Source organism: Tympanuchus pallidicinctus, unplaced genomic scaffold (genome assembly GCF_026119805.1).
Source record: "Tympanuchus pallidicinctus isolate F22 unplaced genomic scaffold, pur_lepc_1.0 scaffold15, whole genome shotgun sequence".
NCBI classification, from domain to species: domain Eukaryota; kingdom Metazoa; phylum Chordata; class Aves; order Galliformes; family Phasianidae; genus Tympanuchus; species Tympanuchus pallidicinctus.
In genome coordinates this window covers 25,635,802-25,649,168 of record NW_026294669.1, presented here as the reverse complement: position 1 = coordinate 25,649,168, position 13,367 = coordinate 25,635,802, and the positions used below count along the sequence as shown (strand labels likewise).

Below are 13,367 nucleotides of genomic sequence, written 5' to 3'. Positions count from 1 at the left end.
AATACTTTTAAGCACTGCCCTGCCAGAATGACTCTCACCCTTTTGCTGATAATGCTAAAAATTATTTCAGAAAGACCAATCTTTTTTCACTTTATTATGAAAATTGCTACATTATAGTCACTGTTCAAAACAGTATTTTGACATTGGGTTTCTTTCCATTTAAGTGCCAATACACAAGCCATGATTACTGTTTCAAAAATATTATTAGCATTATCTATGGTAGTTTGACATATCTCAAACCGTTATAACATTCTATTACCAGTTCCCCCTTCCTCATTTTTTGTGCCAGCCACGGTGAAGAACAGCTTCTACAATACCCAAATTATCCATTAGTGTTATTCATATAAATTAAATTAACCATAAACCACAGAAGAATACACTCACACAAATCCCCCAGGGTAATTATTTGTTCTCTGAATGATCAAAAATGCACCAAGGTGGTCTTTTTTTGTTGTTGTTGTTAATCCTGATATGTAAGTGACCAAATAAGTTAACAAGCAGAAGTCTCAAATCTAATTCAGTGTCAGGTTGCTCAATAGCATGATCCCATTGTCTTATCACATGGGCTTCTAAAGAAAGTTTGTCCTTAGACCCCTGGTTAATGAAACTTAACACTCTTCAGATTTAATAATTAATTTAGTGCCAGAGTTTGAATTGGTCAGTGCCATTTTAATCATTTCATAAACAGAAAGCATGGTGAATGCCTGTACATAATTCTGGTAAACAGGCAAGTCCATAATAGAGTGATTAGTTCTAAAATAGCACATTAATACTGCATTCAGTAACTCTCTTTTACGAAGATGCCTCAGAACTTATACAGCCAAAACACACTATAGGATATCCATTATAAATACTAACATTTCTATTAAGTAAACAAATCTAATGGATTAATTCAGGAAGATTGAATGGTTCTATGGTGCAACTCATCCTGTTTAAACACTTCTGTTGACAAATCAGGAATAAAAAAAAGAAACCTACTGCTTTAGAAGCCATGCGATCCAGACTTTTACATGTACTCTATGTAGATGCCATGCCTTTTTGTAGTATTTTTAATTTAAAATTAAGAGATCTGTTAGAATAGGAAATTATTTCCTCTTGGCAAATATTCAACAAATCAAGTTCTGCTCTCCATCAGCACTTCGCAGATAACCTCTGGCTGCAGTTTTCCGATATTAAAATTGAGATGTTTTCATCTGTAACAACAGAACTGAAATATCAGAGTATTCCCAATTTTAAGTGTCATGTCAGGAAATAAAGTGGTATCACTGAAGTTTCACTCAGTAGATAATCCCAGACACGTCGTAAATGGTGGTCTAGGTAAGCTTTTCATGTTGAATCTGGTAGTAGCACGCCTAAATTAAAACAAAGGTCATTTTAGCATATGTACCAGCTCTCAGCAAGCTGGTAAAAAAATCATATATATACAAAGAGGTTGATTTCCTCCAACCCGCCCCAACCCTTGCTTCCTGTACAAAAAAACAGGAGTAGGCTTTCAGCAAGCAGGTATGATACAGCAAAACTGCAACACACAACAATCCTCTGATACAGTAAACTATCAGAAAGAACAGGAGCTTTTAAGATATAAATTATGTTCAACTTTTTTTCTTAAAAAAGATAGCATGATATGACTTGGTTCTCCGAATAAATTTGTTTCTCCACTTTGCAAAGACAACGTACTTTTTTTTGCTCACAAGTCTTTCTTTGTCCTTTGACAGAAGGAGCTCAAAATGAAAGCATTTCCTTACACTAGAATGTAGATATTAATGCATTTCAAAAGCACGCAGACTGAAGAGCAAAGTTTGTCTCCTGAAGAAATACTCAGACCTTAACTTTCACACATGATCTGCTGCTATTCACTCCTTAATGCTGCCTCAAACATGCCTCGGATCAGCCATTACCAGCAACTTAAACTACTTAGTTTACTGAAACAGATCAATACTAAATAGATTCATGAAGAAAGTTTAAGCAACTGAAGCCTTCCTTTTTACAGTACTACAATAGATTTCAAAAAACTCTGCACCCAACTCTTTCTCCAATTTGCACAGACAGGAAAAAAAAAAACCAATCATACTCAATTTAGAGATCAGCTTGAGATTTTTATTTTTCAGATTAACAGCATCCCCCAAACTCCACAGAAAAGCTCTACACACCTGACTTGTCATGAAACCCACTTGTTTCAACAGTTTTGATGAAACAATTTTTCCTATGGAGATCCTAGCTGCATAGTGGGTTATTGTGAGGACAGACTCTCCCCTCCCCAATACTTACAAAGAGGATACTAACTAGCATATGGAAAATGAAGACAACTTATTTATTTCACAATACTGAATTCTTAAGCCACCTTGATGGAATCCTTGACTTAAGCATTATCAGAATTTAGTCCCCCCCAAAAAAACCAACACCTCTTTCCAATGTTTATAAAAGGAGTAAGGTTTCTTAAGTTGCAGGAGAAAGACATGGTACATCTGTGCATACACAATAGTCAAGAGCAACTTGTTTTTATATTTGAATAAAGTACAGTTGCACATTGCAACATTTTCTTAGCAGTTTCCATAATTGTTAGGCTATCCTAAACTTTAGGTTAAGTTTCCTTGGTCATCCTGGATAAAAATAAGACAAAAACTTAAAATTAAATCCTAACATTCACACAATTGACATAAATCAGTCATCACTGCTTAAAGCTGATTAATTTCCTTTTTTTTTTTTTTTTAATAATGTTGGATAATTTTCATACCTTCAAAGTGGTAAACATGATGCCTTGTTCCCCATGTTGCAGGTAAGGATCCATCAGGTCTTCAATTAAGTGCACCTCAGAACCCAAATTCCTTATCCTGTCACATGAGGGACAAAAGAGGACAAGTGATGATGACATGGTACATAAGATACTGGGCAAGAAACAGCCTTTTTCCTATTCCCATTCTGAGAGCAGTCATCTCAATTTTGACTCTCTAATATTTATCCAGGTCAAAGCAAACAACTAAACCACAAGTTGGACTAAACTACAAAAAAAACCAAAAAACTAAGAATTAGTCATGTAATGAAAAGCTTGAAAGTTTAATACAGGCATGAGTTCTCAAACAGCCCACGCTCAATCTGTGCCTGATGCCAATGCTAGCACCCACCTGGCTCGTAGCACCACATAGAGAAAAACGGGAAAAAGGTCATCCATGGACCACAGAAAATCTTCCTGAAGACTCTCAAGCACATTCTGAGATATCTCTTCAAAAGTCTGCTGGATTACCTTCAGTTTGTCAGCTGGTGTAAATGTGGTGCTGGTTGGAGAGCAAAAGCAAAACAGCGTAACAATAAGAAGCAATGTATCTGCACATAAATTTGAGAGACAAGCTAGCCTTCCCTCCATGCAAGAAGCTAGATCATTAATTGCAGTACACCCTGGTCTATAATTACTAGTTTGCAGCAGTGTGCTTTGAACAAGACTAGCTTCACAGTTTAAAGCTAGTTAAATATTGTGGAAGGGAGAGGAAAAAAAGAACTCAAGTTCTTACAACAGAATTCCTTGTGCCAGCTGACGGAAACAAAACTACGCTGATATAACAGGTCACTTTATCCTAACTGCTTAAAAATTCACATGCATACTTGATTAGATATCCTTTTGCTTTTGAATTTAAGTGTCTACAGGCAAATTTCCCAACAGTCGCCTTTACAAGGCTACATGTCATTCCCCACCAAGACAATTTTTAATGTTTATAATAGGAACTCTGAAACTTCTAGCTTACCTGAAAATATACCTTGCCTAACAAGGTGAACAAAGATAAGGCAAGAACAATCATATTAAGTAGATGCCATTAGAGCAGAACCAGTAAAAAACTAACAGACAAGTTTCAGAGAATTACCTGATTTGCTGTAAACATTCAACTGCAGAGGCAAAGCAGGCATCTTTTGTATTCGATGATACCTGTGTAAACATGAGAAGATTTGTCATTCAAGTTTCACAACACACTACTCAGGGAAAGAAGCAGCATATCGTGCAACACTGTCATAAAAGACTTCCAGATTTCCAGTGCAAAGAGAAGGGAACGTGCCCAGAAGATAAAGTCATTTAGGAAGCTGTCCACGTATTACTGAGTTTCTTTAAAATTCAGAAAAGCCTATACTGAACAAGTGGTTAAGTTACGAGAATCAGAGACTTTTTGGATATCTTCCAGGTCAAGGAAGACTGAGAATCAGTGAATCTTAATGGTTAACATGGTTAGAATCCTAATGGCTAGAGGGAAACTTAAGACTGAAATAGTTCAAATCCAGAAAGGTCATACCAGTTAAAAATCACAGATCCATATGATTGGAGAAAACAGAAAAGATCTGGTATAATTGTGAGCTCTGTGAGCTCTTAATAAGCAGCTGAGCCTACAACTTTCTGAATGAAGGAGAGAAAGAATAGATGGATGCAGAAAGACGCACAGAAATTCAAAGAAATAAGAAAACAATGAGAGAAGCAAGATAAACATGACGCCTCGCTGAACACATCCTGTTTAATAGATGGATGACCACAGCAAATAAATAGTTGCAGACAGCATCAGACACCATGTAATTCAAAGACATGTTGCATAGTACATGTATGTAGTGGAAGGGTTCTGCTCTACAACAGAAAAAAAATACAGCTCCAAACATACAGTTGGGTAAAAAATTTCAGGCAGCTAATAAGAATTTTGCTCAGTACCTAAAAACACAAAAGATTTGCAGCAACTCAACATATTATTGCTGGATTTTGGAATGTTTCAAGTATAAGTGGAAGTCTGCATTATGTTTCCTTAGGTGAATCTTGAACTCTGAAGTGTCCCACCATTCATGTTTTGGGAAAGAGGGAAGATGCCTTGCTGGGAACCCACAGCCTCAGGGAAAGGAGGGGGGGAAAAAGGGGGGAAAGATAAGCAGCAGCTTTGCTTATTACTATAAATCTGTAACATTTCACATCTATCAAGGAATGGTTGGACTAGGTGATCCTGTGGATCTTTTCCAACCTTGGTGATTCTAAGATTCTATTAATAGCACATTGCTTATGTTCAGCAACTAGCATTACCAAAACCACACTTCGTATATTTAAAATTTTGGCCAAGCCACAGTTATAACACAGAAAAGGTAATTTTGAAGGCAGTGGGATCTAAATGGCTGCAAGAAATCAAAAGTTTCAAATAAAAATCCACTGGCTCATAAACAAACGTGATGTAAAATATATTGTAAAAGTTGAAATTGTTCAAAATCATGATTATTGAATTAATTATTAGTGGAGCATAGAGACTGAGCACTATATTACCACTATTTAAGACCAGTATTCAGGCTCTGTAAACATTCTGACTAAGAATAAAAATAATTCAGTGCATACAGTAGCACAACTTTCAAACGTCTTGAAAATTTATTTGGTATTTTCCCCTCATATGTTTTCATAACTGGAGACCAAGCAAAATGGTTTCAAATTTCTTCCTGAACTAGAACTTCTTACAGAGTAAAACAGTAAGTGACAAAGCTGGACAAAGAGCTATTCTAAGAAATCACTGATGTTGCTTGTAAGTAGCAGAATTTTCTAGGAATCAAGATAATGCAGCATCTCTTCAGCAAAAAGGTTTGTCAAAAGTTCTCCTACCTATTCTTTATGACTGACTTCTCTAAAGAAAACTGAACAAAGTACACTGTAAGTCAAGACCCAATGAACATACCTTTCTACTCTCACCAAGGATGGATACAGTTGCTGGCCAAAATTTCCTGCAAGAAAGCCAAAACAATCTATTCAGATAACAGAGCCTATTAGTTTAAAGTATTGTTTTCCTTATGAAAATGAAATTATTGTGTTCTTTTCTGAGTCAGAGTATCTGTTCCAACAGGTGGAACTATATCTAGCACAGATAAGTGAAAAATACTCAGATTTGAAATACCTCCCTCTGGTTTTGTAGTGATACCTACCTTCTTTCCCATTCTATCCGCATTTTTTAATTTATTTTAAGAGAAGTTTTGATTCATTCTCTCAACCATAGTAATTAGTTTGAAAATATATTTACGTGTATTTTAATCAGAGAAATGCACTCTGGACAATCATTGACTTGCTTTATCTAATTAGATACCAAAATCTTTCTTTAAGTACTTAAGGTTGAAGCATACTTACACTTGCACTCCAAGAAAACTTAGAAGTGCCATATCTGTTTGTTTGTTTAGACGTAAGACACACTCCCAGTAAACATCTTCCTCACGCTCATTGTCTAAGGCATATAACATGAATAGAGGTGGATAGAGTCTTGGCAGTAGTACAGGGAGTAGCAAGCCAAAACTGGTTACCACATAGCTATAACACAAAAAATAGAAAATGGGGTGAAGAAAAGATATTTAAAAAGAGAGACAACTATAAAAGCAGAATAAAAAAAATACTGATTGGAAAACAAATTTTTAATTTAATATGGATTTATTCTGTGAGGAATTAACAATATAGAAAGTACAAGAAAAAATCTGTGCTAAGAAATGCTTAGCAATTACTTTCTTTTGCACCCACACAAAGAACACTCCCTGGGGAGCTGTATACTATATTGTAGTTCAAGTTTTACCTGCATATTCAAGGCTATTATTTGGCACCCATTCTTAGCCACTCCACTGATAATGTAACTTTACCTTTTAAGCACAAGCTGAAAAACAGGCAACGCCCCAGCAAGTTAGCTGACCTAGCTCCACATACTCATACCATAAGGCATCGTGAAGACACGAGTCTCTTCGCATCAAGCCATAACCTTAACAGGGAAAGCTGAATGTAAGGTACCCACTAATATCATCTATACAGATAAATGGGGCCTTTCACAGAAGGTTCTCCCTGCTGATCCCTCTTTCCTTCTGTTGTCCACACCTGAAGTGCTTATGGACAGGACAATGGTGGAATCAAGGCTGAGCTCCACATGACATTTGCACTTGATCTGTATTAGCCCAATACCCATATTCCAAACGTCCTTCTGAAATCCAGGCCTAAGTCTGAACTTGTTTCTAAAACCATCATCAAAACCAAAGGAAAAAAATAACTGCTTATGTCCACCAGCAAAACACAGGGCTTATTTTGTTGTTCTGTTTTTGTTTTGCTTTTTTTTTTTTTAAACCTTCTCAAGGAAAACCTGAAAATAACAGAAAACCCGAAAATTAACAGAAAATAAAGCAAGGCCTTCATTAGTTCATGTTCTGCTTCATGTACCCTGGCTCAGGCGATTCTGATCTGGAATCAGATTTCCCACTGCAGAATGAACGCCTTCCTTTCACTTCCGTCGGCTGAAATGGAATTGTGCTGCCCTCTTCCGGAAGATCAGGGAACAAGAACCTAAGTGGCAACACACAGAGTAATGTATGAAAATCCATAGAAATTTCCACGAAACAGCATAAGAGATGATTGGAGAAGAAAGAAAAGTCTCCTTAATTACAACGAGGCATAACTAAGACAGCACAGATAATATATGTACAGTGCCACCCACCTGGAAGAAAACTTAGAAAGGCCATATCCTTATATGTCAAAGAGACCTTGGCCAATCTGACATTACCTCCCTACAGATAAGGCTTCTAGTGGTTACTGATTTGGATCCCGCCAAACTGAAAGCAAAAACACTCCATTGAAAGCTGCAATTGCACTGAGAATTCAAGTAAAGACTTCACATCAACATGGATGAGCTATGGTTGATTCCTAGAACTTTAGGGAATTGTAGCATATTCCATTATTCTTGCTACTCTTCTAAACCCTTTGGACACTGTTCTCTCACAGCATGAATATCCAAAGACGTGAAATTGGAAATCTGTACTGAACTCTTCTGATTGGCATTTTGAAGTGCAATGTGGGATGTAAGTCATTGGGTTGAAGTCTGATTTTTTTTATTATTTTGACAGAATATTGAAAACCTTTTAGAAAGTTTAAAGAAATACAATCAACACCCAAAACAGAGTAAAAATACTGGTATGCTTGGACTACATAAACACTACACTGTTTCAGTATTGGACATAGAAATAAGTAAGCAGTAGTTTGACTTGAACACTGGAATCTCATTACCTAACCAATTGGAAGATGCGTTTGAGGTAGGACTTGATCTCTCTTACTGCCTCCTGCAGTAACCGTCGATTAGCTCCCACTCCAACGTAAGTCATTCTGTAGACAGCTACTAATGTTTCCACAAGCTTGCCCAACGGATGGAGAGGAGTATCACATGCCTGATGTGAAAGATACCAATTGCCTGGTCAAATAGATCAACCTGCTAGGCAGGTTGAAGAAAAAAAAAAATGTGGAACTAGAGATGGATCAGAAAAACAACAACACAATTTGAAACAAAAATATTGCAGATACATTAACAAATGACCATTTAAATTAAGAAATTCATGTATTGCTGAATACAGACTCATACAGTGGTCAAGACAGCTCAAGAACATGCTTGGATAAATATCAAATTTAACATGATATAGTAAGTACTACAGAATGTTCTGCTGGGATCCACTACATAAAAATCAAAACAGCAACTGAGAAAAAACTGACTTTAAAGAAATATTTGTTAGATACTCAGTGATTTTAGTCTTAGTTAATGGTTGTTGAACTCAATGACTTAGAAAGTTTTAAGTAAATATGAATGAATTCAACATGGACTATAAACATGCAAATACTAAAGGGATTCAAGGAAGCTCTTACACAAGTTACAACTCAAATGAATTTAACATAATGCCTTGCCAACAAGCTATATGAGCATTTGATAGTCACAATACCTTAATCAAATATTTTTTTATATTTTCATATTTTTCCAAGGTGAAGGCACCAATGTGTTGCGGAATGAATTCTAGACTTTCCAGTGTCTGAGTATGAGAACGGCTCAGTAATTCTGGACTGCAGTCATAAAAAGGACAAATACATACAGATTATTGGAGACAGAGAAGGAATAAAAACTGAAGCAAAACATGGAAGTTTCAACAAGAAAGCGATAAGCCAGAAAGAAAAAGATGGTAGAAATATACATAGGAAACTAGTCAATCTTTTATGCCCTTGAACTTTCAAAGTCTTAATGAATCCTTCAGCCTGAACTTCATCTTCCATACTGGTTGCACAAAAATTCCGCAACTTCCCTTTAGCAAATTTAATTTGAAATAACATTGTGGAAATACACAACCACAGACTTGTTTTACTATAAAATCCCAAGTCTGTAAAATCAGGAACATGGAAGATACCAATTCCCACTCTGACAGACATTCAGGAACCACCAGCAACTTGCCACTACACATTTCCTGGACATTAGCAGTATTTAACTAAGTGTCACACTACTGTTTTTACCATAAGTTTCTTGATGTTAGAAGCCAGCTTCCTGTGTTAATCTTCTGAGCTCATTTACAGCTATTTTTCTCTTAATTAGCAAAGTCTGCTAAATGAGTCTCTTGTGCAATACCCTGAAAAGTCTAAGCCTCTTTGTGTTTGTTTTGTGGCTTTTGTTGGTGGTTTGTTATTTATTTTTTAATCTCACAAAAAATTATCCAAGAAACTTTTTCTTCCCACCCCTTGAATTTCTGTTCCCTATATTCTCCTGATTTTTCTTCACTAATTTCAGTTGTGACAACTGAACATTCTCTTATCTGTTAAAGATCTTTCAGTAGTAATTAGCTAGCATCTTATTAATACACACTGAATAATCTAACAGACTGTAACATCTGAACTAACCCTAGACACCATGTCCCTGAAAGAAATGTTTGTATTAGGAGTTCTGTTTTGATGCTTTGTTATTGTTGCTTACAGAACACAAATGATTTTTACCAGAATCAGTTTCTAGAGTAGAGCACAGTTCCAGTTTCTGTCAATACTTTCTTCATCTTGCACACTACATTCTCTAGGAACCAACCTGTCCTTGTGTTGCCGTCGGTTGGTGGTCAGAGCCACTGCAATGTTGTCCCAAGCCTTCCACCTATCACCCTGGCCTGGGCTATCACAGCCAAGCTGGTTCCAGCATTCTTCAAATACAGCCTTCCATTTTTCATCAGGAGGCACTGCCAGGATTCCAAGTTTCCGCCTAATAAAGTGATCAGTTAGTCTGTTAAAAATCAAACACACTTGAAACAACACATTTAGACATAAGTGGTTTTTCATAGCTAATGTCAACCTAACATCTCAAAGAACTTTACCAAAACCTCATATACTTAATAGTTTCTTACTGTTCATCACTGAGAATAAACCCAGTACTTGTTTAAACATAAAAGCACCATTCTTTTTTCCAATCAAATAGGACATACTGTGATTGATGAGGCTTATTTACATCACTGGCGTTGATTCAGAAGATTGTACATGTTAACATAATAAAGAACATTGTACAGAGATATCCCAAGCATCTCACGATCTTAGAATGTACAAATAGTCTACGTACACAGACAAAAAACATCCATCTATGGTCTCTGGCCCAAAAGTATCATCTACAGATAATGCTGCATCACATTAGGTATGAGGTTGTAGCAAGCAAAACAAGTGCAGGCATCCTTTCCCTGACAGCCATTGCTCAGGGATTCTCTATACACAAAACCAAGAACTGCTGCCCATCCATATTCATAAGACATAAAATTGAATTCGGGGCTTCAAAAAGCTTTCAGAAAGCAAATAGAACTGTTAAGTCTGGCAGTGCTTTTGTTGATTTCAATCAAGTTTCAGAAACTGCCAGATCTTTCATAAATATTTTTTCCCCACCAAACTTAGATGAGAACTAGAAACACTGACATTTCTCCACGCTTTCAGTCTCACAAAGCAGAAAAAGAAGGCTTTCAAGCTTTTTCCACAACTGATATCAGAAGATTTTCAGTCTCAAGAGACTGAAAAGGGTTGGTGAAACCCTTATTTCACAAGCTGTCTTCACAAATATGTACATACATTTATTCATAGACTCCCTACTGGGGTAAAAACAGGCAGTTGCTAAGATTTTAAGTATGCAGTACAGCAGGGAGGTCTGCGTAACTCCACATCCCATTGTGGGTGTCAGCACTGTCAAAAGAAATCAGCAGTGAACGGTTCTGGAAGCATAGCAAGAAGTAATCTGGGTTAAAACAGTTGTGTTTCCCATTTTAATCTGAAATTTCAGAGTAAGCTTCAAAGACACTGAATTCTGTACAACTATTATTAGTATTGCAGACCAATATACAGCACTACTAAACACTGAACTTTCATCTACCACTCTTCTTAAAATTTACTTAAATTTATTCTACTTAAAGATCTCAGTTATGATTTAACTAGAACAAACACACTGTTTCTTTCCAGAGATTATACAGCTGTTACTATTATATATGCTTTGCAAAATAATTTGTTAAAATGCCTTGTTTCATTTTTGGCAATTCAGCAGTTCAAGTACTCTGCTGTTTGGAAAAGTTGTAGTAGTTAGCTAATTCTGTTAGCTAAAACACACCCTTACTGACATTAAATTACCATCAGAGTCATTAGCAGAAGGTAGAACACTCCTTGAATGATTTAATCCCTCAAATGCAACTTAGTCTCTCTCACAAATATAATCATAAATCATTAGATACGAATTCAGGTTCTAACAGCCAGTCCAGGTACAAACAAGTAGTTCTGGGACTGCTATAGGTCAGTAGCAACGCATCAAGTATCCTGTAATTTTTATATCATTACTCAAGTAGTAGTGAATACCACAACAGCTATGAAATAGGGGTTTATCTTATTTTTTAGAGAGGAGAGAAAAGGAATAAAAAAAGGAGGAAGCATCTTCTCAACATCTCATTTTTTTCTTTGGAAAATAATTTAACCAGCCTCTGAAAAAAGCCAAGGGTTACATCTGACAGCATTACTGAACCTCATCAGAAAATATTTCAACTCAACACTCACAATGCTTTAGGCTTATCCTTCTCACTCTCATATAAGCTAGGTTTGAAGTAGGTTCCTGTGATTTTTATTCCAGATCCCCATTCTCCACTGAAGAGACCTTCTATATAATCTCCATTTGGCAAGGTCAGTGTTCCCTTGAAAAAAGACAATGAAAATTGAACTGAAAGCTATTAGGACTCAAAGTACAAGATTATTATTATTTTAAAAATAACAGTTTACAAATTATTGTAATATCAACCTTTCCGCTCAGAGTCCAGTTATCCGAAAATTCCCCTTCATAAACTGTATCATCCTCAGAGAGCAGAATGCCAGTCCCCTACAAAGAGAATCAGAAAAAAACAGCACTGTAATTGTAACAGAAGGCCAGACTACAGATCTGAAGATACACTGAAATATTTGCTACTAATTCTTAATTTTTTTTTAAAACAACTTCTGCAGCAGTCCTAGGTAAAACAAAACTGCAATATAGACATTTAAAAAACAGAACAGCACAACAGAAGGTTAGAAGAACAGAATATTTACATAACCTAACAGATTATTTATATGACCAACCATCTACCCCCCAAGAGTACCACATCTCAGGGACAAATTACTGTAGCACAAATCCTAGTACTCAACTCACCATCATTTTATTAGTGCTGAAGGCTCCTTCATAATACAATCCAAATTGAGTAACTACAACACCATTGCCTTGGCAAAGGTCATCTTGCCACATTCCCATATACTTTTCTCCTCTGAAGAAAAAATGAAGCAGAAATAATGCAGCTTAATTAATATATATTTTCTCTTTCTATGGCTTTATTCTGGTATTTGACCATCACAAAAAACATTATAAATAAGTTACGTATCACTCGGTACAAGCCTGTCAATCCAGTTTCACTAGATTAAAGAGAATAAGACTTTTTGATATAAAGGAATTCTAAGAACTTTCTTTAATAAGTCACATTAGATTGGCTACATCCAAGCAAACTGTTCCTGACTGCCTGGAATAGTTGAAGCCCAGTTAAGATCAATTTCTACCTAAAGGAACCCAAGCTGTAGCTGCAGCAAATAAACACAGAAACTTGAATCTGATCCAGTTCAGCAAACAAATTGTATGTGAAAAGAGATCTTCAGCTTCATTAGGCATCTACTTGATATATTTGACAGTTACTTAGAACAGATGCTATATGCTTATTTTAGGCAATTTGCTGCCTAAGTTTTGGTTTCTTTACCTAAGCTAGATGACTCAAATTGAGGGGATAATTAAAAAAAAAAAAAAATAAGTTCTTTGCAGGGAGTGAGAAGGAGGCCTTCAAAGTCACTTGACATTTGAAAATACTATTAGCTCTGTTTCAAGAAATACACACATACTTCTTCCACTTTCAGTCTTCTTATTATTCTGCTTTTTAAGTGCGCTTTCAGTCCACTTAAACCAAAACTGGTTTCTTGAGCTCCAACTAAAACCCCTCTTTTCAGGGATGAAAAAAAACATTGATTTGGTGACTGGAAAGACAAAACTATATTGATTTGTGCTCAGAAAACATTTACTTAATGTATATATTCGTATACA

At 36.1% G+C, this 13,367-nt stretch overlaps 1 protein-coding gene across 5 annotated transcripts in view; it reads right to left on the bottom strand.

The window, feature by feature from the left end:
• Positions 1 to 74: 74 nt before the first annotated feature.
• Positions 75 to 13,367, bottom strand: part of ALS2 (alsin Rho guanine nucleotide exchange factor ALS2) — a 54,763-nt gene continuing 41,470 nt past the window's right edge. For 4 of the 5 annotated variants that reach the window (XM_052676297.1, XM_052676295.1, XM_052676299.1 and 1 more), the window contains 13 exons: positions 12,438 to 12,549; positions 12,054 to 12,131; positions 11,816 to 11,949; positions 9,837 to 10,004; positions 8,719 to 8,836; positions 8,018 to 8,175; positions 7,178 to 7,300; positions 6,116 to 6,292; positions 5,673 to 5,718; positions 3,855 to 3,916; positions 3,123 to 3,272; positions 2,735 to 2,831; positions 75 to 1,352 (listed from right to left, as the gene is read on the bottom strand). In XM_052676297.1, the coding sequence (XP_052532257.1) occupies positions 1,314 to 1,352; positions 2,735 to 2,831; positions 3,123 to 3,272; positions 3,855 to 3,916; positions 5,673 to 5,718; positions 6,116 to 6,292; positions 7,178 to 7,300; positions 8,018 to 8,175; positions 8,719 to 8,836; positions 9,837 to 10,004; positions 11,816 to 11,949; positions 12,054 to 12,131; positions 12,438 to 12,549 (1,462 nt within the window). In that variant the 3' untranslated portion in view covers positions 75 to 1,313. Of the gene's footprint in view, positions 1,353 to 2,734; positions 2,832 to 3,122; positions 3,273 to 3,854; positions 3,917 to 5,672; positions 5,719 to 6,115; positions 6,293 to 7,177; positions 7,301 to 8,017; positions 8,217 to 8,718; positions 8,837 to 9,836; positions 10,005 to 11,815; positions 11,950 to 12,053; positions 12,132 to 12,437; positions 12,550 to 13,367 lie in introns of those variants that run through there. The other variant, XR_008204916.1, reaches the window with a different exon arrangement.